A 24597-nucleotide genomic window follows, 5' to 3' on the forward strand; every position below is an offset into this window, starting at 1 on the left:
ATTTTTGAGAGCAAGAGAGAGAGAGAGGGAGAGAGAGACAGAGGATGAGCTGGGGAGGGGCAGAGAGAGTGGGAGACACAGAATTCGAAGCAGGCTCCAGGTTCCGAGCTGTCAGCACAGAGCCCGATGCAGGGCTCGAACTCATGAACACTGAGATCATGACCTGAGCTGTAGTCAGACACTTAACCGACTGAGCCACTCAGGTGCTCCTGGACATATGTATATTTAAAGGTTGTTACTTGTTTATCTGAAATTCAAATTTGTTATATATTTGTTTTGTTAAATCTGGCAACCCTGGACTGGTGGGAAAGAACAAAAATCCAGTGAGGTGTGCATTATTACTGGTATTGAAACAATAGGCTGATGAGGACAGGAATTAGGTCTCAAAGTGAATCTGCTATGGACTTCAAATAATCCTTGGCAGGCCACTGGGGAAAATACAAGTGTCATGTTGAGGTCCTTGTAAAACTTATATTTAGCTGCATGAATGTGGACAGCAAATATCAACGAAAGGAATATCTCAGACTTCAGTGAGCCAGATAGAACTACCTAGATATCATTTCTAAATGCTAGAAATGATATGTTCTAAATTTTAAGGTTATTTTGGACATTTTGCTTCACATCCTTTTGGAAAATAACTGGGTTGGGAGGGGGAAAGGTCTTACCTCTTAACTGTTTATAGTAAACAGAAAACTGTTTATAGTAAATAGAATACATTTATTTGATCAAATAAATGATTTCTGTTTACAATCAGACTTTTTTACTGATCAAGTCTGTAGCACTTAGAGAATTCATTAGCGTTACAGGATGAAATAACTTTTCTTTTTAATTACCTGAGGATACGCAAGATGAATGGGGATCAGTTTACTTTAATGTCATAACTCTACCTATTGAATACAAATCTGTTATCTAGTTAAATGTGAACAACCTCTCCAACCTAATTGGGTAATTCCAGGATAAACATCACTTTGGGGATTGCATTTTCCTATCTGTTCTCTTATTGATCATGCAAACTAAAAAATATCCAAATACTCACTTTGTATTATAGTATGTATGGGGGCTCCACACATACTTTAATTCTTTAGATGGAATTATATATTAGTATAATTACTTATACCTACTCTACTATATTAAAAAAAAGGATTGGGGTGATTTTATCTGTGTATTTTATGGATCATCACACGGAGTCAGGCTGAGTTGACATCAGTTTTGTTCATCAAAGCTGTTTGTAGAAAGTGGCAGAGTTTGAGTTGGGCTTCTAGGGTGAGCCATCTATGGAAAAAAAAAAAAAAGGTCCCAGTTATAATATGAATTATGTTCCTGTGGCCAACACAGTTCTCCTTCCTCACTAACAGAATCCAATGCAGCCAGACTCTAAAAACCACTTTTCCCACTTTCTTTCATATAGTCAGAAGTTCCTGGATAGCACCTTCTGATGAGGGGTAGCTTAGCTAGCACACCCTTTTGCTCTTTGCCTTTCACCTGTCTTGCCTAGAATGTGGACACCAGGCTTCAGGAGGTATAGGCATTCTTCACCATGAGGATAAAAGCCACACCTTAAGGATGGAAGAGCAGTCGGGGCACCTGGGTGGCTCAGTTACTTAAGCATCCCACTCTTGATTTCAGCTCAGGTCATGATCTCATGGTTCGTGGGTTTGAGCCCTGTGTGAGATTCTGCACTGACAGTGCGGAGCCTGCTTGGGATTCTCTCTCTCCCTCTTTGCCCCTCCCCCACTCATTACACGCACTCTCTTTCTCTCAAAATAAATAAATAAAAATCCTTTAGACGGGCGCCTGGGTGACTCAGTTGGTTAAGCATCTGACTTTGACTCAGGTCATGATCTCATAGCTCGTGGGTTCAAGCCCCATGTCAGGTTTGAGCCCGACGTTGGGTTCTGTGCTGACAGCTTAGAGCCTGAAGCCTGCTTCTGGTTCTATGTCTCCCTCTCTCTCTCTGCCCCTCCCCCTGCTCATGCTCTGTCTGTCTCTCTCTCTCAAAAATAAATAAACATTAAAAAAATTAAAAAAAAAATCCTTTAGAATACGATTCTAAATAAATGATTTTGAAGAAAAGGAAAAATTTTATTTTTTTCCTAAAGGTTTACCTGAAACTTTCTCCTCAAGGCCCGGGTCATTACTGGAGTCAGTCCAGTTCCTGTATCCATATTTTCTTTATTCGTAAGTGGGGTTCCACCTGGGCTCCTGCAAAGATAATGAAAATATTACAAACTGTGTTATATGCCAATTTTTCAAGTGGGTTTAGAAAGCATAAAGATAAGGGAGCGTATTACCTCTCTACGTCAACTTTTCTAAGTAGTTTCCGCAGATCTATCTGGCTTTTACCAGGAGTACTGACGAAATAAAAATATAAAAGTTAGAGCTTACCAGATTTTATCATTTTTCCCAAAGCAAAGCAGTCATTTCTACAGGCAACATCCTAGAAAGTAGTTCTATTTGTTACATTAAAAAATAGCAGTAGAGGGGCGCCTGGCTGGCTCAGTTGGTAGAGTGTGTAACTCTTGTTCTTGGGATCGTGAGTTCAAGGCCCACTTTGGGAATGGAAACTACTCAAAAAAAAAAAAAAAGCAGTAGATGCTGATAGGAACATAAGGCAATATAATCATCCTAATAAGTAATACTTCTTGCCTCAGTAATTATACATTTATGATTCCATCTTAGGGAGGAACTCAGCTATGCACACAGATTATGGACAAGAATGTTCACTGAAGAGGTGGAAATAAATCATAAACAACCTAAATGTCTCAAAACAGGAGTTTATCTATAAAACTTACATATAATGAACTGCATATATTAAAGAAGTAAAAATGATGATTTAAACTGATTTTTAGGGTGCTTGGGTGGCTCAGTTGGTTGATTGTCTGACTCTTGATTTCAGCTCAGGTCATGATCTCGCGGTTCATTAGATCAAGCCCCATGTCAGCCTCTATGCTGACAGCATGGAGCCTGCGTGGGATTCTCCTTCTCTCTCTCTCTGCCTTGCCCTACTAGCCCCAACTCTTTCTTCCTTTTTTTTTTTTATTAAAAAAAATTTTTTTTTTAACGTTTATTTATTTTTGAGACAGAGAGAGACAGAGCATGAATGGGGGAGGGGCAGAGAGAGAGGGAGACACAGAATCGGAAGCAGGCTCCAGGCTCTGAGCCATCAGCCCAGAGCCCGACGCGGGGCTCGAACTCACGGACCATGAGATAGTGACCTGAGCTGAAGTCGGCCGCCCAACCGACTGAGCCACCCGGGCGCCCCGCTCCAACTCTTTCTAAATAAACAAACAAACAAATAAACAAACTAAAAAACAAAAAACCCAAAACAAAAAAAACCCCAAAACTTTAAACTGATTTTTAATGAGATGAGGAAAGTTCTTGACACATTAAATGGGAAAAGCCTTAAATTGTATGTACAATATGATCATATACAGGTACACAAACAAGTACATGCACACACACACTTTTCATTCATTCTAAGATATACTAGTTATCATATCTTATTATTTCTGAAATTGGACTGCTCTTAAAATTCTTGATAATATTTTGGGGCACCTGGGTGGCTCGGTCATTTAAGTGTCCAACTTCAGCTCAGGTCACGATCTCATGGTTCGTGAGTTCGAGCCCCCATCTGGCTCTGTGCTGACAGCTCAGAACCTGGAGCCTACTTCAGATCCTGTGTCCCCCTCTCTCTCTGCCCCTATCCCACTTGTGCTCTGTCTCCATCTATTAAAAATGAATAAACATTAAAAAAAATTAAAATTCTTGATAATATTTCAAGAAAAATATATTCAAGAATAATAAAAAAAATTCTTGATAATATTTCTTTCCCCCATCCACTATTTTTTTTTTAGTAATCTTCTGTGCCCAACGTGGGCCTTGAACTCATGACCCCGAGATCTAGACTTGTAAAACTCTACCAACTGAGCAAGCCAGGTGCTCCCTCACAAACCCACTATTAAATCAATGGTGTATCTTAACAATAAACAGCATCATGAAATGGAAATAATAGAGTAGATACCTATTCAAAGATTACAATGCTAAACAATAATATGTTAACAGTGACTATCTTCAATCATACGGTTATTTGAATGATTGTTTTCTTCTTTAAACTTTTCTGTGGATTTCCATTTTTCTACAATGAGCATATATAACTTTTAAAGTTAGAGATAAGCAAAAAATCATTCTTTTAAGTAACAGTAGAGCACAACACAGTACAGTTCCTTACATTAAGACATTTGTAACTCGAGTTGATAGCACTTTGGAGTTGGGTTTCAGGGTGACATGCTGCAGGTCAGAGACAGTAACTAGTGGATTCCGTGTCTTTGGTGATGATACAAGCTTTAAATAAAAAAATGAGACAGTATCAAAACACACTTAAAAATGTCATTCAAAATATAAATATGCTGAAACAATGAATATTTGGATGCTGAGTATGTGTAAGATATATCTTACTATTCTACTCAACTTGTATTCCAAAACTTCAGAGTATGTCTCTACCTCTTTAGACTAATGGTTGGTAGATAAAATTGAGGTTTCATCTCATGGAAACCTCTGCTCCAAGAGAGCCAAGTGTAGGAAGAAGCAAATGTGCTGGCTGAAGCATAAAAGAAGAAAGATGAGGCAGAGGTCCAAGTAAACCACTAGCTTGTACACCCGTGGAGCCACAGGCGTAGACATAAGGAAAGCCAGAGGCCAGGAATGCTGGTACCAATTGTTGCACTGCATGCCTACTTTCTAGAGCTTGATTCAATGGATCTAGAACATTCATCACCATTTGGTTGCAGTGACCACTTTTGAGAGACTCGCCTTGCTCATACCAAAATAGTGTCTTTTGGTCCTTTGCTCTGAACCTGTGACTTTTGGGACTAATTCTGTTTTCATTTGTGGCTGAATGTAACATATGTACAATAAATCCTCTCTTCTGCTGTCTTAGCTGAACCAAAAAACCCCCAAAACATCAAATACTTACCACAGAATGGCTTCTATACATAAGACTTATAATTATTTTCCAGAAAGAGACAACCAGGTTAAAAGCTGAAAGACCATGTGTATGGTCAGTGACATCTTACCTTCTTCCTTTCATCAAAACACTGTGTCTTCTTTAATTTCACAGTCAGTAGATCTTCAACTGTTATTTGCATGGGTCCATCTTTTTTTAATGGTCCAGCCTTAAAATACATAGAGAGGTTACAATTCAGATTGTAACCAGGATATCTAGTCAAATACAAATCCAAACCTAGTTTTTAAAGGCTCATTTAATGGGGCGCCTGGGTGGCTCAGTTGGTTACGTGTCCGACTTCAGCTCATGGGTCATGAGTTCGAGCCCTGCGTCGGGCTCTGTGCTGACAGCTCAGAGCCTGGAACCTGCTGCGGATTCTGTGTCTCCTCTTTTTCTGCCCTTCCCCACTTGCACTCTGTCTCCTTCTTTCTCTCAAAAATAAATAAACATTAAAAAAAAGTTTTTAAAGACTCATTTAAATATTAATGCTTATTTACACTAGGAGCCTATTAAATTCTTTCCATTCAATAAAAAATGATGCCGTTTTCAGTACCCATGGATGCTAATGCTATTGCAAAGTATTTATCAAAATGTAAGGCTTTGATAGTACATAAGAGATGGGCTAGTTCCCTGCAGCTATACATCTTCCTCAGGAGTCACTATAATAAGACAGGGGTTGAAGGAGTTCCTTAGGGGCACCACGGTGACTCAGTTGGTTAAGCATCCAGCTCTTGATTTCAGCTCAGATCAGGATCTCATGATTTGTGGGATTGAGCCCCACCTCTGGCTCTATGCTGACAGTGCGGAGCCTGCTTGGGATTCTCTCCCTCCCCCCTCTCTGCCCCTCTCCAGCTCACGAGCTCTCTCTCTCTCTCTCTCTCTCTCTCTCTCTCTCTCTCTCTGAAAATAAATAAAAAAATATACATTAAAAAAAAAAAGGAGTTCCTCAAATCAAAGTGAAATTTTGCTTGAATTACCTAAAAAGATGATTCAGTTCCCACAGAACAAGAATGTGTAGCCAGAGAGGTATACATTATGGCAAACATAACAATAGGGTCTGGATTTATTTAACTCAGCCATTTTAAACCAAATGCATCTGTAGTGAAAATCCAGCAGATTTGAAAACAGGGTCATGTTTATCTTAGTGATACACAAATATTCTGATCCCCTTGGCAGATAACTAATTAATGGAGACTGGTCTTCCAGTCTAATGACATTATACTTGAGGATCCATCACTTCTCTTTATTCTGACTTTACTCACTAAGCCATCTTCTTTTCTTACTTTGGTTTCCCAGGGTGGCTTTGCTTTTGGTAAAAAGATATTATGACAATCCATTAGGAATATTCCAGTCTACTGGGTTTCATTCATTTATCCTTAAAAAAAAAAATCACTTTTATTTCTAAATCCAGCTTTTGTGAGTTCCTATGGGTCTGAGTTTTTTTTTTTTTAAATTTTTTTTTTTCAACGTTTATTTATTTTTGGGACAGAAAGAGACAGAGCATGAATGGGGGAGGGGCAGAGAGAGAGGGAGACACAGAATAGGAAACAGGCTCCAGGCTCTGAGCCATCAGCCCAGAGCCCGATGCGGGGCTCGAACTCATGGACCGCGAGATCGTGACCTGGCTGAAGTCGGACGCTTAACCGACTGCGCCACCCAGGCGCCCCGGGTCTGAGTTTTTAAAAACATAATAATTGACATAATTAAGATATGGAATCAGAAAAAAAATGTGGCTTTCCTCTTAAGGGCCTTAGCCTAGTCTTAAAAGTCTGCCTTGCTTAAAAAAAATTTAAAATTTTAAAAATTAAAAAAAAAAAAAAAAGGGCGGAGGTGGCACCTGGGTGGCTAAGTTCGGTTAAGTGCCAGACTTGGGCTCAGATCATGATCTCACGGTTCCTGGGTTCCAGCCCTGCATCAGGCTCTGTGCTGACAGCTCAGAGCCTGGAGCCTGCTTCAGATTCTGTGTCTCCCTCTCTCTCTCTCTCTGCCCTGCCCCAACTTGCACTCTCTCTGTCTCACAAATAAATAAACATTAAAAAAAATTTTTTTTTAAAGGCTGCCTTGTTTTACTCCTACATTATACACTGACCAAAACACATCATTACTGGATTGTTTCCTACCTGAAGTGCTTTAGTGCGACTGGATTTTCTGAGCAGCAAAGGTGCTATAGGTGGTGGAGGTGGAGGTAGAGGAGGAGGTGGAGGGGGTGGAGGCGGAGGTGGAAGAGGAGGAAGATGGGTGGCTGGCTGTGGCAGCGTGGGAGGAAGTACAGCTCTAGATTCTCCAGGGGTGGTTGGAGCACAGGCAGGAACATTTGTAAGTTTACCACTTATGTGACATGTCTGACCACAGTTTGGGCAGGAAGAATTTTCCAAGATAGCCTGTAAGAAAACATTACATTTGGCAAATAAATAACAGATTAATTTGGTTCTTGAGGCTCAGAGTCATCAAGATAATAGCTACCATGTACTGAATGCTTTCTCAGCACACTATGTGTTTTATAATGTTTTCTCATTTATCACAAGCTCATTCACTCATTCATTCATCTATTCATTCATGTATTTGTTTTGTGTGTGCTATATGCCAGGCACTATGGGAATGTGAATTCTGTTTGTCATATCATGGAGCTGACAGTCTGGTAAGGAAGACAGACATTAAACACACACATACTCAGAACAAAACAAAATAATGCTTCAGTGAAAACAGTGAATTGTGCTGTGATCATGAATAGTGAGAAACCTGGGGAGTGATATTTAGCCATAATCTCAAGGATGAATTGTGACTTACCAGGTCTCAAGGGAGATAAGGTCTGGGGAAGGAAAGTTCTTGGCAGAGGCAAAAGTACTTAATGCAGCCAAGACTACAGTATACTCAAGGAACTGATAAAAAGGCCAAGGGGATGGAACATGAATGCTATGAGCTGAATTGTATCCCCTACTCCCCTCCCAACTCATATGTTGAAGCCCTAATCCAAGTACCTCAGAATGACTTTGGAGATAGAGCCTTTAAAATGATTAAGTTAGGGGTGCCTGGTGGCTCACTGGGTTAAGTGTCTGACTTCGGCTCAGGTCATGATCTCACAGTTTGTGAGTTTGAGCCCCATGTCAGGCTCTGTGTTGACACCTTGGAGCCTGGAGCCTGCTTCGGATTCTGTGTGTCTCTCTCTCTGCCCCTCTCCCATTGTTCTTGCTCTGTCTCTCTCTCTCTCTCTCAAAAATAAATAAATCACATTAAAAGAAAAGAAGTGATTGAGTTAAAATGAGGCTATTAGGGTAGGCTCTCATCCAATTTGACAGATGTCCTTATAAAAAGAAGAAATTTGAACACACAGGAGAAACACCAGGCATGTGTGTGCACAGAGAAAAGACCATTTGAGGACACAGTGAGAAGGCAAGCCAAAAGAGAGAGGCCTAAGAAGAAACCAACTCTGCCAACACTTTGGTGTTAACTTCTGGCCTCTAGAACTGTGAGAAAATAAATTTCTGTTATATAGGCCACCTGGACCATGCTACTTTATCATGGCAGCCCTGGCAAATGAAATTAGTTTCCTATGGCTGCTGTATTGAATTATCACAAACTTTTTCTCTTAACACAATTGAAATTTAGTGTTTTAAAGTTTTATTTATTTAAGTAATCACTACACCCCATGTGGGGATTGAACTCACAACCCTGAGAACAAGAGTTGCATGCTCTTCTGACTGAGCCTGCCAGGTGCCCCTGAGATTCATTTTCTTCAGTGCTAGAGGCTAGAATTCCAAAATCAAGGCATCAGCAGGGCTGTGCTACCTCCCAATGCTCTAGGGAAGAATCTGTTCCTTGCCTCTTCCAGTTTTGGGTAGCTGGGGCCATTCCTGGGCTTGGGGCTGTATCATTCCAATCTCTGCCTGTGGTCCCACTGCTCCTCCTTTCCTCTGTGCATGCTCTACTCTGTCTCTTTTATAAGGACATTCATCATTGGATTTAGGGTCCACCCAGATACCAGTTTATGATCTCCTCATCTCCAAATCATTAACTTCAGGGGTGCCTGTCTGGCTTAGTTGGCAAAGTATATAACTCTTGATCTTGTGATCATGAGTTCGAGCCCCATGGTGGGTGTAGAGATTTCTTAAAAATAAAAGTCCTTAATTTAATTACATGAGTAAAGATCTTTTCCTCAAATAAGGTAACATTTACAGGTTCCAGTGATTAAGACTTGGACAGATCTTTTGGAGGCCATCAATTCAGCCCGCTATAGATGATATCATCCTCATTTTTATAGCTGAGGAAACTGAGGCCCAGAGGAATGAGGTGATTTGCCTTTCTTCTTCTATCTAATTCATTTTGAGGTATAAATTCTGGGAGAAGGGTTGGAATCCCAGAAGTTTCACTCCAAAACAGTAAGTGCAATGTTTATTTTTTGAGTTTTAGATGTTGAAAGTAAGGGCCTTGTTTAGGGGAGTTTGGAGAGAGTGGATATTTATAATTTTTTTCTGCCTATATCAGTCAAGGAAATAGAATCATCCCGAGTATTTAAAAGCAGGGTGGGGGGGGGGGGAATAAATAAAAATAAATAAATAAAAGAGGAAGAATATAATGTAGGCAGTTGGTTACATTGATGATAAATGAGCTGAAAAGCACACAGGGGACACTGAGGCAGCCCAGAGATTAGCAACAGTAGAAAGCCATTGAATACCCTGAGGCTGGAGGGACAAAGGGAAGAGCAGTATAACCAGATCTCTGGAGGTGGGTTAATCCAGAGAATCAAGAAACAGGTAGATTTACCTGGAGCAAGCTAGAGTGAGAGAGACAACATCAACCATCACTGGAGAAATTGCCCAGTGCAGAGAATGAAGAGGCAAAACACCCCACCTCCCCTCCAGCTCTAGTCTCTCATCAATGTCTCCCATTAGCCCAGCACAACCAGGAACCAGGTGACATGGAGCTTGGGAAATACAGCCTGTGCGGTTAGCCCCCTGCAGTACAGAACAGAGCCTTGAAGCCTAAGGAATGGATCTGAGGACAAACAGGCCCAAGATTAGCACTTACCTGTACCCATCTCTCCTTCTGGTAAAAGCATAATGGAATTTCTATGGGGGATAACGCCTGCCCTCCTTCCCTAATTCTGGATTGCTTTTTTATTTAACAGTACCAACCTTCAGGGGCCCCTGGGTGGCTCAGTCGATTAAGTGGCTGAGTCTTGATTTCAGCTCAGGTCATGGTATCACGGTTTGTGGGTTCGAGCCCCACATCAGGCTCTGTACCAACAGCATGGAGCCTGCTTGGGATTTTCCCTCTCTCCCTCTCTCTCTGCCCCTCCCCAGCTCTCTCTCTCTCTCTCAAAATAAATAAATAAAACTTAAAAACAAAATAAAACAAAACAAAACCCAATACCAACCTTCAGAGTTTCCTGGAGCTTGCATAATTGATTTTCCAAAATGCAAAACCGTTGTTTCAGACTGTGAAGTTCTCGGTGGCAGAAACGGGATGGAAAGATGGTGTCTTTCAATACTTCTAAACTCTGAAATTAAAAAAATAAACAAGGCTGAATTCTATAAGCAGCATGATAAAGACAGGAAAAAAGAGACAAGAAAGTGGTTTGATGTATGTTTTACAGAAGCAAAGGCATACATGACCTCATAATTTCATCTTACCTGAGCTTGGCCTGAGTGTTGTGCTGACCTGAGCACACACACATGTGAACATACACACCAAATATGTAGAAAAACCATATTGCTGAAAATAGGTATGTCAAACCCATACCTGGGCCATGCAGTTCTGGCACCAGTTGTATATAGACCACACTCTATTTGTCCAAAGTTTTACTGTATCTTTGATATTGGGAAATTTGAAGTTCCAGGATGATCTTAGCCAGCTTCTGCTAAGGGGTATATCTGCTGAAGGAGTAACCACTCTGTAGGAAAAACAAAACCAAACAAATAAAAAACTCCTGAGTTGGAGTAACAGCTTCTGTTTAAATAACAAGCTAGTTTTATAGTATGACTCAGGAGCAGAGCCCACCTACCTAAAGCCAAATTCTGCATTAAATTCTAGAGTTTTGAGATCCACAAATTATTTTGTAAAGCAAATAGATTGTAATAAATAAAATAAATAGCAAATAAAGAGGCATCATTGGGGGGACACCTGGGGGTTCAGTCGGTTAAGTGTCCGACTTCAGCTCAGGTCATGATCTCATGGTTCATCATGGTTCATGAGTTCAAGCCCTGCATCAGGCTCTATGCTGACAGCTCAGAGCCTGGGGCCTGCTTCAAATTCTGTGTCTCCCTCTCTCTCTCTGCCCCTTCCCTGCTCATGGTCTGTCTCTCTCTTTCAAAAATAAATACGCATTAAAAAAAAAAAGAGAGAGGCATCAGGGATTCAGTAATGAACAAAATAGATAGAAACCCTGCCTTCACTGAACTTACATGTCATGAAAGAAAGGTAAAAGTAAGTAAATAATATATATGGGTTGCTATTTAGTGAATACTAAGGAAAAGGATATATTAAGAGAGAAACATTGGGTGGAGGTGAAATTGTAGGTAGGGTGGGCATTGAAGTCTCACTGAGAAGGTGACTTTTGAGAAAAAAAACCTTAAAGTAAAGAAGCTAGCAACACGGGTGTCTGGCTGGATCAGTGGCAGAGCATACAACTCTGTTTTTTTTAACTTTATTTATTTATTTTGAGAGAGAGAGGAGAGGGAGAATCCCCAGCAAGCTAGGAGTTGTCAGCTGTCATTAGGGAGCCTGACACAGGGCTTGATCTCACAAACCATGAGATCATGACCTGAGCTGAAACCAAGAGTCAGCCGCTGAGCCAACTGAGCCACCCAGGTGCCCTGAGCATGCGACTCTTGATCAATGGATCAATGGTTATGAGTTCAAGCCCCACTTTGGGCATGGAGCCTATTTAAAAAAAAAAAAAAAAGAAAAATTAGAGGGGCACCTGGGTGGCTCAGTCGGTTGAGCGTCCGACTTTGGCTCAGGTCATGATCTCGCGGTTTGTGGGTTCGAGCCCCACGTTGGGCTCTGTGCTGACAGCTCAGAGCCTGGATCCTGCTTCGGATTCTGTGTCTCCCTCTCTCTCTGCCCCTAACCCACTCGCGTTCTGTCTCTGTCTCTCTCAAAGATAAATAAACATTTTTTTTAAATTAAAAAAAAAATTGGAGAAGTCAGCAATACAAATATCTGGGAGAAGAGCATTCCAGGCAAGGGTAAGAGTAAGGGCAAAGGCCCTGAGATGGCAGCTTGTCTGAGGTGTCTAGGGAACAGCAAGGAGGCCAGGATGACTAGGGTGGAGAAACTGAAGGTAGGGGATTAGGAAATAATGTCAAAGTCAGATCATAAAGGTCTAGTAGGTCAAACAAAGGATTTTAATTTTTACTCTGAGAGAGGAAGACATTGGAGAGTATGTATATTTGTATGTATGTATATATGATTTACTGAAATGTAATCTCTATGTCTAAGGTGGGGCTTGCACTCAGGACCCCAAGATCAGGAGTCACATGCTCTTCCAACTAAGCCAGGAAAAGCCGCTGGAGAGTTTTAAGCAGAGGGGCAATCTGACATGATTTTTAACAGACTCACTCTGACTACTGTGTTGAAATATGCTGCAGAGGGCAAGGACAGAAGCAGGAAGACCAGTTAGGGGCTGTTTTTAATATTCAAGAGAGATAGAGAAGAGTTAGGATAATATCATGATTAACGCTTTTTGAGGGCCTGTTTATTTAAAAATTTTTTATGTAAAGAGAGTTATAACAACAAAATGTATAAAGTGTTTTATTTTGAAACTCAGTATCCTAGGATTCCTATGACTTAAGAGCCTCTTTCAATAGCACATCTAAACCTAAGGCCCAGAGAATAATTGACAAAACCAAAACTAAGATTTAAATTCTAGTCCTATACCCCTCTTTCATCACTTAGCAGATTTATACAATTAAATTGACTAGGGAAGAAGAAAATAGTCAATCTGTGCATCTCCAATACAATTCTGTGATTTTTACTCTTGAACTATGTTCACCACATAAAATCCAGGATGCTCAGTGAAAATTTTATTTCAGATGAAGGATGAATAATTTTGTAATATAAGTATATTGCAAATGTTGCATGGTACAATATTAAAAAAATTATTGTTTATCTGAAATTCAAATTTAATTGGGCATTTTGTGTTTTTATTTGCTAAATCTGGTAATTCTGATATGGGAAACAAAGGCAAATGAAAAATTAGATTTTCTTCTTGCCTACAGCCCATTGACAAGTTCTTGAAATACAGTGACCTTTCTCTGGGAGCTCAGCTGCTTCGATATTGACACTTTGGGCAAAAAGCAATTTTAGCTTAATATTATCCTGACCTCCCAGGATCCTATAAATCTTCTTTAGCATATGAAAATCCCTTTGGAAACTTCCTTTATCTCTACTCCCCCAAGATATATGTTAGCAATCATTCTCCAAACATATTGCCCACCGATAAACATCTAAAGGTCTCACGACTAAGGTTTTACTAGATAGTTAGTAAATGACTTTATCCTAACAGCAGCTAGCCCCTCAAGGTCCTGGAAACCTTGCCTCCAAATTCCTTAGAGACTTATGCTATCCCTAACTCCCTCCCCACTTGAAAGTATACAATCTGTCACCCAACACAACCTCAGTGCAGCTCTTTCTGCCCATGGGTCCTGTCCTGTGCTTTAATTAAACCATCTTTTTGCACTTAAGAGGTCTCAAGAATTCTTTCTTGGCGATTGGCTCTGAACCCCAACATTTTCAACATCAACCCTATCCTTAATAGATTAGATTTTTAATATTTTTTCTGTTCTTTATTTAAACCTTACCTTTCTGGTGAGGGTAGCTGAGGAGGAGGTATAATTAGCTTGGGCTGAAAGTGAGAGACTTCTCTTTTTTTGAATAATCTTTTGGCTTTGGCTTTTAGCTTTCTTCTTCGTTGCTTGAACTTGGGCATGATTTCTGTAGAGAAAAATTTTTTTTTACATTTTTTATTTTAGAATTATATATACATATAGAAAATGCACAAATCTTAACAGTACAGTTCAATGAATTATCACAAAGTGAACACATCCTTGTAACCAACCACCATGGTTAGGAAATACATTGCTACTAGCATCCTGGAAGTCCCCTGAAGTGAAGAAAAATTTAAACCCAGATTTGAAGTATCTTTAGAGAGACTCAGCTTTGGCATTATATTACTCTCTAATTTTGTTTTGCTTGTCTTGCTTTTCTTCATTAAGTCAAGTGTATTTCCCTTTCTTATAACAGAGAAAACGGCTCGAGTTGGTATTAAAAGAAGTTTCTTTACCAGTAACATTTACTGAGCATCCACTGTGATAGGTAGAGTAGGTAGTGGAAGAAACAAATTTAACCATTGAATGTCTACTTACTTTTATGCACCTTCACATACATTTTTTCAGTGACTCTTCACTGAATAAATCCTGCAAGATTTTATCCCTGGGGAAGAAGATTTTTATTCCTATTTTTACATAAAAGTAAACTGAGACATAGAAAGATTAGATGATTTGCCCAATGTAAAGCAGTATATAAGTAAGTCTACAAAGACCATGTTGTTTCTAACACTCTATCATGCAACAGTAGATTAAATAGGAGATATACAATGTAGTAAGTTACCCCAAATCTAAGACATGGGTGCTTCAAAACATTTATTTTAAAGCATTTTAAAACACCATCTAGTGGTAGATTTTAATCTAGATTCTTTTCTGAGGAAAATTAAGTCAGAGCTAGTTTGATGAGAAGAAGGGCTTTGCTGGTTTCAGTTGTTGCTACCTGAAGAACAAAGATGTCTTTATTCAAGTAGCAGAAATAAAAATGGTCTCAAGGGCTGGGCCTCCTTCCTTTCAAACTTACATTTGAATAGGAACAATTGGCCTTTAAAATACACATTCATTCCACTTTTGTTCACCCAGTAACCTTTCAATAATTGGTATGCAGTTGTAGGCTTGCTCAGCTCTCAGATTGCACTGGTTGAAGAAACCCAGCCTTTTACCCACTGTGGATTGTAAAAACCCAGAAGCGGCTTACTGTAGTTTCAAGAGCTTTGGACTTGCAGAGGGCACCCCTAATGGCAATGGGTGACAGTGCATATTATCAACAGCTCTTCCAGGAGTAAAGTTTCCTTACAGCATCTTAATTGAATTGATGCCAGGTCTCAAACTAACAGTGTTTCCTTAATTGTTCTTAGAGGCTTGGGAGACACACTGAAAAATACTTAGCTGACTTCACCTTTATTATATCACTTCTCCTTCCTGCTGAAATAATAAAAGAAGGCCAAGCAAGGATTGTTAAATACAAAGGATGGCTAAAGGATTGATTGATTTTTTTCTAAACAAACTTAAAATAACACAAAACCGAAATACTCTGAATGAAGAAGTTTAGGGAAGCCTCAGAGGAAGCAGCAATCTTATGGTTGCCTGAAAAGAAGATTAAACCTCATCAAACTCATGCCCACAACTTTCTATGGAGAAATGTCACTGGGAACCTCTCTCTAAGGTGCAGAGTTCACTGGTTGAAATCCCCAGAACCTGAGACTTCCATGGTAAACTCCTCTTCCTTGTCTTCTATCTGCCCTCCTCTACACAGCCCTCCCCCTTCTGTTCCCTCTCTCCCTTTGATGTCTTTTGTTAGACATCAAACTGACACAGAGAACTGGCCTCCTGCCTCTTTTTTCCCTTATTCTCACCAATCCCTTAGTTATAAAAATAGATTTTAAAGAAAGGAGCTGGACATTCTAATTTAAACTTGGCTCTATACCTTTATCTCCACTCCAGTGGTATGCTGGGATTGGCATCAACTGTTACCTTTTCAGGAAATCTGCGAGTTAGTTGTTAAACACATCCACCATTAAGATTAAGTTATATAAGCTTATAATTAGATAATTTATATTTAAAATGGTAATAAATATGATGCAAAACTCATCACTTTCTAATGATTTTACTATTATCTATGCTTTTGAGGTTATTCACCTTATTGTATCTATATAGTGAAAATGCTATAGAATGTTCATTTCTGTCCAACCCCATATTCAATGACTTCATATTGAAAACCTGAAATTGCCTATGATGGGAGTATTTACACAATGAATATTAAAAAAACACTACAGGGACACCTGGGTGGCTCAGTCAGTTAAGCAACCAACTTAGGCTCAGGTCAGGTCAGGTCATGATCTCAAGGTTTGTGAGTTATAGCCCCATATAAGGCTCTCTCTTGTCAGTGCAGAGCTGCTTTGGATCTTCTGTCTCCCCCTCTCTGATTCTTCCCCCCCCCCCCCCACCCCCACCTCAAAAATAAACACTAAAAATTTTTAAAAAACAACAACATTACAAATCAGGGCTTGATTCATTATGTTGTTGACTGTTAAGAAAGTGATAAAGAAAATGTTAATAATGCAGATTAAATTTAAAATCATATCTTGTCTGTAGTTGTTACGTTGTGAATAGCATTAAAAAATTGAGAAATGTTCCAGTATTTGAAAACTAGTATTTGATTCATCAAAGTTGCTTATACAACTGAAGTGAAGTTCCAAAGAAATCTTTGTGATTCACTTTATCTTATTCTATAGAATAATAAATGAAAATATCAACTGACATTCCTATTAGGACTATACTTGTTTATAAATTGCAACCATAGGTTGGCTACTGATACAAGAAATCGGTAAAAATCAACAATAGTATTCTCTGAAAATCAGCTGTATATGAAATTTACAAGAAAGAATATTATAGGGGTACCTGGCTGGCTCAATAAGTTGAGCATATGATGATTGATCTCAGGGTCAGAAGTTCAAGCCTCACGTTGGGTGTAGAGGTTACTTAAAAATAAAATCTTAAAAAAAACAAAAAGTCAGTAAAGAAATAAAAAAAAAATTATAAACCCATGAAGCAAAGAATGGGAGCAGACTATCACAGATGATGAATGTTGACTAAATTATGGAAAATGGAAAGGAGATGGATGAATGGTAAATGACTTGGCAGAGTAGAAGAGAGCTGAGGCTTGAAGGCCGGTGGTAGGGAAGCCAACTGGAAGCAAGATAATTTGTAGAAACTTTAAGAAGATTCTGGACTTAAAGGTACTTAGCACCTTTTAAAGTGTAGGGTGGGGTTAAAATAGGTTTAGTTAAGTCATTATAAGGATTGGATAGGCTTCTGGAGTCTGTCTTCCAGTTCTGGTGGCCAGGCAGCTCCTGGCATTTATGTTCTCTCCTGTAAAGATGGATAGGTTTATTCTCTGGAGAAGTTGAACCATAGGGGTGTTGAATTGTGGGCCATCAGCCATAGCAATAGCAGAGTCATGTGTGTATTATCATACAGGGGACAAACCTGAACTCAAAAGTGAGACTTTTAATTCCCTTCCTCAGCTCAGCTCCCAGAACACAGGCCACTGATTTTAGTTTCGTGACTCAAACCCTCATGCCTTTCATTTCCCTTGCAGGAGGTGAGAAGATTCCTCTCCAGGGAAATTGGCTACCCCCCAAAAAAGGACCTACAGATACTGACATTTAGGGTCTCCCCAAAATGGCTAAGTGGTTGATCATTTACCCACTGTGGTATCACACAAGTTGATAATATCTACCTCCTGTACTTTGAGCTTCCAATTTTTTTTGTGTGTGACTTCCTCTGACATACAACAGCCAAAGATCATGAATCACTTTAGGAAAGTCTCTAACATGAAAGACAAAGACCAAAATAAACAGAGGGGAAATAAAAGTGTTTCCATTTCAGAGGAAATGGAAAGGATATAGGAAGCAGAAGAAAACATAAAAATTTTCAGAAAGTGGGATATTGCAGGGACACCTGGGTGGCTCAGTCAGTTAAGTGTCTGACTCTTGATTTCGGCTCTAGTCATGATCTCATGGTTCATGAGATTGAGACTGGCGTTGGGCTCTGCACTGACAGCATGGAGCCTGCTTGGGATTCTCTCTTCCTCTGCCTCTCTCTCTCCAAATAAATAAATAAACTTAAAAAAAAAAGAAAGAGAGAAACTGTATTCATGAAACAAGAAAGATGAAAAAAACTCTTAAAAATTAAAAGCAGTAGAAATTTTAAAAATGTAATACAACAGTTGGAAGATAAAAGTGTTAGGAGAGAACAGAGGAATGGAGAGGATTTTATCAAATAAACAATACAGAAATATTCCCTAGAACTGAAAGGCTTGAATTTTCTGTTTGAAATGGTCCATTCAGTATAACAAAAGAAGATCCACACTGAGGCATATCATCACAGAAATAAAGAGGAGATTCTAAAGGCTTCATGAGGGGCGCCTGGGTGGCTCAGCTGGTTGAGCGGCTGAGCATCTGACTTCAGTTCAGGTCATGATCTCATAGTTTGTGAGTTCGAGCCGGGTGTCGGACTCTGTGCTGACAGCTCAGAGCCTGGAGCCTGCTTCAGATTCTGTGTGTGTGTGTGTGTGTCTCTCTCTCTGCCCCTCCCCCACTCACGCTCTGTCCCTCTCTCTCTCTCTTTCTGCCCCTCCTCCACTCACGCTCTCTCTCCCCTTCAGAAATAAACATTAAAAAAAAAATTAAAGGCTTTATGAGATAAAAAAAACAGTATAGATACAGAGGTCTGAGAATAGAATGGCATCAGACTTCAACAGCCACACTTCTGAAGGAAATGTTTTCCATCCTGGAATTTTATACCTGGTCACACTTTTAGTCAAGTGTGAGGACAGCATTAAGATAAACAGTGGCAATTTCCAGGGTAATAGTGGCCAGAAGTCATTGGAAGACAGCTTTGAAGCAGGCCTAGGGCAGGAGTCAGCAAACCTTTTCTGTAAAGGGCCAGATAATAAATATTTTGCGCTTTGTAAGCCACCTATTCTCTACCATAACCACTCAACTCTGCCACTGTAGCATCCAAACAGCCATGGACAGTACTTAAAACAAATGAGTATGGCTGTGTACCAATACATTTTTTCAATAAATTTTATTTATTGCCACTGAAATGTGAATTTCATATAATTTTCAGGTGTCACAAAATATTCTTCTTTTGATTTTTCTTCAACTATTACAAATTGTAAAAAAAAACATTCTTAGCTCATGGGATCTACAAAAACTGTAGTTTGCTAATTCCTGTCTTAGAGCACCCACAGCCAGTGAAGTGAGCAAGACCAATAGCAGGCTTCAGTAACATTGTCTCTAAGGAAAAAAAAGGGAAACCAATAAATTACCTAGTGTATTGACCTTTCTGAGCTGAGTTTACTGTTCTTCTGTAAAATTGGGGCCAAATTATCAATAAATGCTTTTAAAAAAGCATTTAAAAATGAGTAGGAAAAAAGTTATAAAAGAAAAAAATGTAATCATAGTAACACTTATATGTTCAGCTGTTACACAGTATTTAGTAGCAAAGCCACTGATTGTTTATTTAGCCAAAAACATGGTATAGGTATATTGTGAAGATAGGAGAGAAAGTGGAAATCAGTAGTTTTCTAATTTATATAAGTGCCTAATACTGAAGAGAAAGAAGGAAAGGAAGGAAGGAAGGAAGGAAGGAAGGAAGGAAGGAAGGAAAATAGGAAAGAAGGAAGGAAGGAAAGAAAAAAGTTAGAAAAGAAATAGTATTATAAGCATGTCTTTTAGAATCATGGAGGTAAACAACAGAAACAATTATAAGAATGGATAGTAATTGCCTTTGGCAAGTGGGAGTCAGGATTATAAAGAGATGATTCAGAGGACTGCTATTTGTTTCTAACTATAATAAGTCTTGGATTCGACAGTTAATCTCTGGTATATATTATATTTGTATTAAAAAATAAAAAAAACTTTAATGTTTATTTATTTTTGAGAGACAAAGAGAGTGCAAGTGGGGAGGGACAAAGAGAGAGGGAAACAGAATCTAAAGCAGACCCAAGTCTCTGAGCTGTCAGCACTGAGCCTGATGTGGGGCTTGAACCCACAAATCATGTGATCATGACGTAAGTGGAAGCTGGACGCTTAACTGACTGAGCCACCCAGGTGCCCCCCTGCCAAAAATGTTTTTAATGTTTATTTATTTTTGAGAGACAGAGAAGAGAGCATGAACAGGGGAGGGACAGAGAGAGGGAGACACAGAATCCAAAGCAGACTCTGGGCTCTGAGCTGTTAGCACAGAGCCCGAAGCAGGCCTCTAACCCACCAACCATGAAATCATGACCTGAGCCAAAGTTGGCTGCTTAACCGACTGAGCCACCCAGGCTCCCCTCTGGTATATATTATTAGCTAGAAAAATAGAGTACCACCATTCTGAAACTGAGCCATCTCTTTCTAGCCCTTTTCTGGTGGTTTTACCAATGCCCATTCATTCAAATTTCTAAAGAGTCCTATATAAGCTGATGTATGTTATTTTGGAGATAATTTTTCAATGAAAAAAAAATCTAGGAACTAAATCATATTTTCTCCTTTCTCTTCTGTGTGTGTGTGTGTGTGTGTGTGTGTGTGTGTGTCCCCTGGGCTCTGAGTCATTGTTACTCTAATAACCTTTTAATTAAACACAGTAATTGGCACATGCAGAGAATTGAGAGAATATGTCAAATCTGTCAAGGTAAAAAGGTTCAGTCTGAGATAATTCCTAGATTAGTGTTCCATTCAAAAGTGATAACTGTTCTTTCAAAAAATGAAAGTTAAAGAATTCCTAAATCAAACAAGACAGAGAACTCACGCTAAAGTTTGTTTTATTATCATTGCTTTAATAAAAGCATTAGTAGATGTTCTGTAGAGGATAATTGCCTGAAATAATCTGCAACAGTCTTCCTAGGTTAAAACACATATACTTGTCCCTTTCCAGAAAAGTAATGAGACATACAAATTCTTTTTGCTGGACTAAGCAGGATTCCAACTACTAACACTAGATAGAAGCTCATTTTTTTTTTTTTAAGATTACTCAAAGCATTTTTCCTACTTTTTTATTGAAAAGTACTATTCCTTCCTTTTTACCTGCCTTGTTTTGAAAAGACTTTAAGGTTGATTAAAAACAATATGTACTACCACCCACAAAAAAAAGGTAGATGAGGAAATGAGATCTATTATAGAATAAAATATTTAATATGTATAATATATACTTATATACATGAATTTGAAATATTTATGTGATTCATTCATCCTGTCCTTCCTTTTTCTGTCTTCTAAGTTCAGTTGCTTTTGCCATCTTTCCCATTTTAGATTTTTGCTGTAGTCTTTTTTCTCTTACTTTTTTTATTTTGAAAAATTTCAAACCCTGACAAATTTATGATAGTATAATTAATACGCATATGTCAGCACCTGAAACAAATGTAACATTGTGTGTCAACTATACTTCAATAAAAAAATAAATTGAAAATATAAAAAGAAAAAATAAAAGATCATATTTATTCTGGAAAAATATACTCGTATACTATTCACCTAAATTTGCTAATTGTTATCTGTTATCTTTTTTTTTAAATTTTTAAACATTTTTGTTTATTTTTGAGAGGCAGAGAGAGACAGAGTGCAAGCGGGAAGGAGCAGAGAGGAGACACAGAATCTGAAGCAGGCTCCAGGCTCTGAGCTCTCAGCACAGAGCCTGATGAGGGGCTCAAACCCATCAACTGTGAGAGCATGACCTGAGCTGAAATCGGATGCTTAACTGACTTGAGCCACCCCGGCGCCCCCATCCCTTTTTTTTAGTAAAAAAAAAAAAAATTTGTTTAAAATTTATTCGTTTTTGAGAGAGAGAGAGACTGTGTGTGAGCTGGGAAGAGACACAGAGAGAGAGGGAGACACAGAATCCAAAGCAGGCTCCAGAGTCTGAGCTGTCAGCAGAGCCCCATGCAGGGCTGGAACTCACTAACCATGAGATCCTGACTTAAGCTGAAGTCGGATGCCTAACCAACTGAGCCACCCAGGGGCCCTGCCCACCCCCTCCTTTTTTAAGTAGGCTTCTTGCCCAGTGTAGAGCCCAAAGCGGGCTTTGAACTCACGACCTTGAGATCAAAACCTGAGCTGAGGGGGCTCTGGGTGGCTCATTCAGGTGAAGGACACACTTCTGGTTTTGTCTCAGGTCGTGATCTTACCGTTCTTGAGTTCAAGCCTTGCATTGGGCTCTGTGCTGACACTGTGAGGTCTGCTTGGGATTCTCTCTCTGCTCCTCACGTGCTCTCTCTCTCTCAAAATAAAGAAATAAACTAAAAAAAGAAAAAGAAAAAAAAAAAAAGACCTGAGCTGAGATGAAGTGCTGGTCGCTTAACTGACTGAACCACCTAAGTGCCCCTCCCAGTGCAGATGGAGATCCCAGGAATGGTGAGATCATGACCTGAGCTGGGATTAAGAGTATCCACACTTAACCAACTGAGCCACCCAGGTTCCTTACCATACTTTTTTTTCCCCTTAACATACTTTTTAAAGATTGTCACAATTTAGGGGCGCCTGGGTGGCTCAGTCAGTTAAGCGTCAGACTTTGGCCGAGGTCATGATCTTGCAGTTTGTGGGTTAGAGCGTTTGCCCCATCCCCTGCGTGGGGCTCTGTGCTGACAGCCTGGAGCCTGGAGCCTGCTTTGGATTCTGTGTCTCCCTCTCTCTGCTCCTCCACCACTCATGCTCTGTCTGTCTCTCTCGAAAGTAAATAAACATTAAAAAAAAAAAAAAAGATTGTCACAATTTAGTCTGATGGCCCTTTGCAGCTTCATCTCTTCTAGTGGTTAGGAAACAGTTTGTACTTCAGGTATGGCAAACACCAAATACTTTCTATAATATACTTTCTATAGCCCTTCCCCCTGCTTGGGGTATCCTCCTTCAAGTCAACTTATATAACCTTCAAGATGCTGTTATTTTTACTCACAGATATTTCTTGAGTGCTAATAATCCACCATGGTAGATAGGTGTGGTAGGTGTTGGGATACAATTCCAAACAAGGCCAACATAGTCTCTATCCGTAAGGAATTTATACTGGCTGAAAATGTCATCTCTTTTCTGCTTCCATAGCATTTTATACACATTCTTATTATAGCATTTATTATATTGCATTGTAATTTGTGTTTGCATGCTTGCCACCCAGCTGGACTGTGAGCTTTTTAAGGTTAGGATAAATTTTACTCAACTTTGTTTCCCCAGGACCAAGAATGCAGCAGGCACTAAATAATTTCAACAAATGAATGAAATAAATCATTCCTGCTAAGTGTTCGCTAACAAGTGGTCTCTTTTTTAGTTAAGGAATATGCTTTAATACAATTAAATTTTGAAAAATCTCTCAGTGAGGGAGGTTTTTAAGTTCTTCAAATCATGCCACTCCTATATATGGTTAAAGGCTGGCTCCAAAACTATTTCCAGTAGGAAGGTGAAATAAATAATAGGCTAAGAATTATAGTATTCTGCGGGATTTGACACTGCTGCTTCTATTAAAACTTCATCCTATGATACGAGAAGTGCTTTTGGTCAGGGGGTACTTCCAAAACTGTGACAGCAACGAAAATAAAAATTGCATTTCTTTACCCTCTTCATAAAAACACATTTTTATGGAGGTTTCTTACACTTTTCCGTAAGCAGCTTTCAGTCAATTTATCAATTTCCTTTACCAGTTCATTACTCTTGAACATTCATAGGGCTATTTCTGGTACTTGGTTATATTAAATTTCGTTTTACACTGTGCAACATTGCTTTTTTAGTTTTTGTCTTGTTTCTCTACCGAGATTGTAGCTCCCTAAAATGTAGCCAGCACAGTATTATTAGGCACAAACAAACAGGGCACACTTTTAAAATTGACACTCTCACAAAACGTTAGACAACATTAAGAGCTTATCAAGGAACACAGTAATACTCGCTATCAAGAAATGTACATTCTCAAACTTTAACGTGCATAAGAATCACTAGGGGTGGGGGATCTTGTTAAAATGCATATTCTGATTCAGTGGGTCTGGGTGGAGCCCGATAATTTGCATTGTTAACAAGAGCCCAAGTTATGCAGATACTGTTGGTCTCCGGACAACAGTGAACAGCAAGATCTAAACGAACGTGCAAAAGGAAGGTTGACGCTTTGCTCCAAAACATATTTTGCAGAGCGTTAATTAAATGCAAGTATGGTTAGGATGGAGCCAAGCCGAGCACTTCTTACCCACCCTCAAACGTCCTCTTCCCAGCTGTATCTCCCCGAGTACAGCCAAAATCCCCACCTCCGTAAATTGTAAGAACACAAGCAGCAACAGGCCCAGCTACCGAAGGAAGATCTCCCTGCACTTACTAGTCTAAGAGCTCGGGATTAGATGGAGTCCGGGTAGTGGCCTCTCCCTCGCCATGTAGAACAATTCAAAATTAAAACCTTATCACGCAGGGACCAATCGTAGCCAAGGTCTCTTCACGATTCGCGCTCTGGGTACTGTAGGAGCACAGTCTGGTTTGTGATTGGTTAAGATGTTACCACGCACTGGCCAATGAAAGCTGAGGCGCTTCTTGTATGAATAAGTGGAAGGCGGGAGCGAAGGGGAGGGGAAGCAGGAGACCTAAGAAGGTGTGACAGATTCCTTCTGCTGTTTGTGGAAGCTTTTCTGTAATTGGTTGGCTCTTCCTCCGATTATACCAATCGCAGTCTCTTCTCTGCGGAGCCCTAGCTATGAAATTGAAAGTAGAGATGAGCGTGCAGCCAATGGAAAAAATATATATATACAGCAGCCAATCCTCCTGC

At 39.5% G+C, this 24597-nt stretch overlaps 1 protein-coding gene across 3 annotated transcripts; it reads right to left on the bottom strand.

Annotated features, from left to right (window-relative positions):
• Nucleotides 1-189: 189 nt before the first annotated feature.
• PRR11 (proline rich 11) lies at nucleotides 190-24276 on the bottom strand. 3 transcript variants are annotated; one of them, XM_047833188.1, is made up of 10 exons: nucleotides 24157-24276; nucleotides 13804-13936; nucleotides 10742-10892; nucleotides 10377-10499; nucleotides 7123-7383; nucleotides 5073-5171; nucleotides 4229-4341; nucleotides 2292-2351; nucleotides 2106-2202; nucleotides 190-1272 (listed from the first exon to the last, which is right to left on the bottom strand). In XM_047833188.1, exons 2-10 carry the CDS (start codon nucleotides 13929-13931, stop codon nucleotides 1204-1206), a joined length of 1101 nt encoding a protein of 366 aa, XP_047689144.1. In that variant the 5' UTR covers nucleotides 13932-13936; nucleotides 24157-24276; the 3' UTR covers nucleotides 190-1203. The 3 variants fall into 3 exon arrangements, with proteins under 3 accessions (XP_047689144.1, XP_047689145.1, XP_047689143.1); XM_047833189.1 differs by lacking the exon at nucleotides 24157-24276 and adding an exon at nucleotides 21998-22036; XM_047833187.1 differs by lacking the exon at nucleotides 24157-24276 and adding an exon at nucleotides 16726-16785.
• Between the last annotated feature and the right edge of the window lie 321 nt (nucleotides 24277-24597).

Source organism: Prionailurus viverrinus, chromosome E1 (assembly GCF_022837055.1).
Source record: "Prionailurus viverrinus isolate Anna chromosome E1, UM_Priviv_1.0, whole genome shotgun sequence".
Classification (NCBI taxonomy): Eukaryota; Metazoa; Chordata; class Mammalia; order Carnivora; family Felidae; genus Prionailurus; species Prionailurus viverrinus.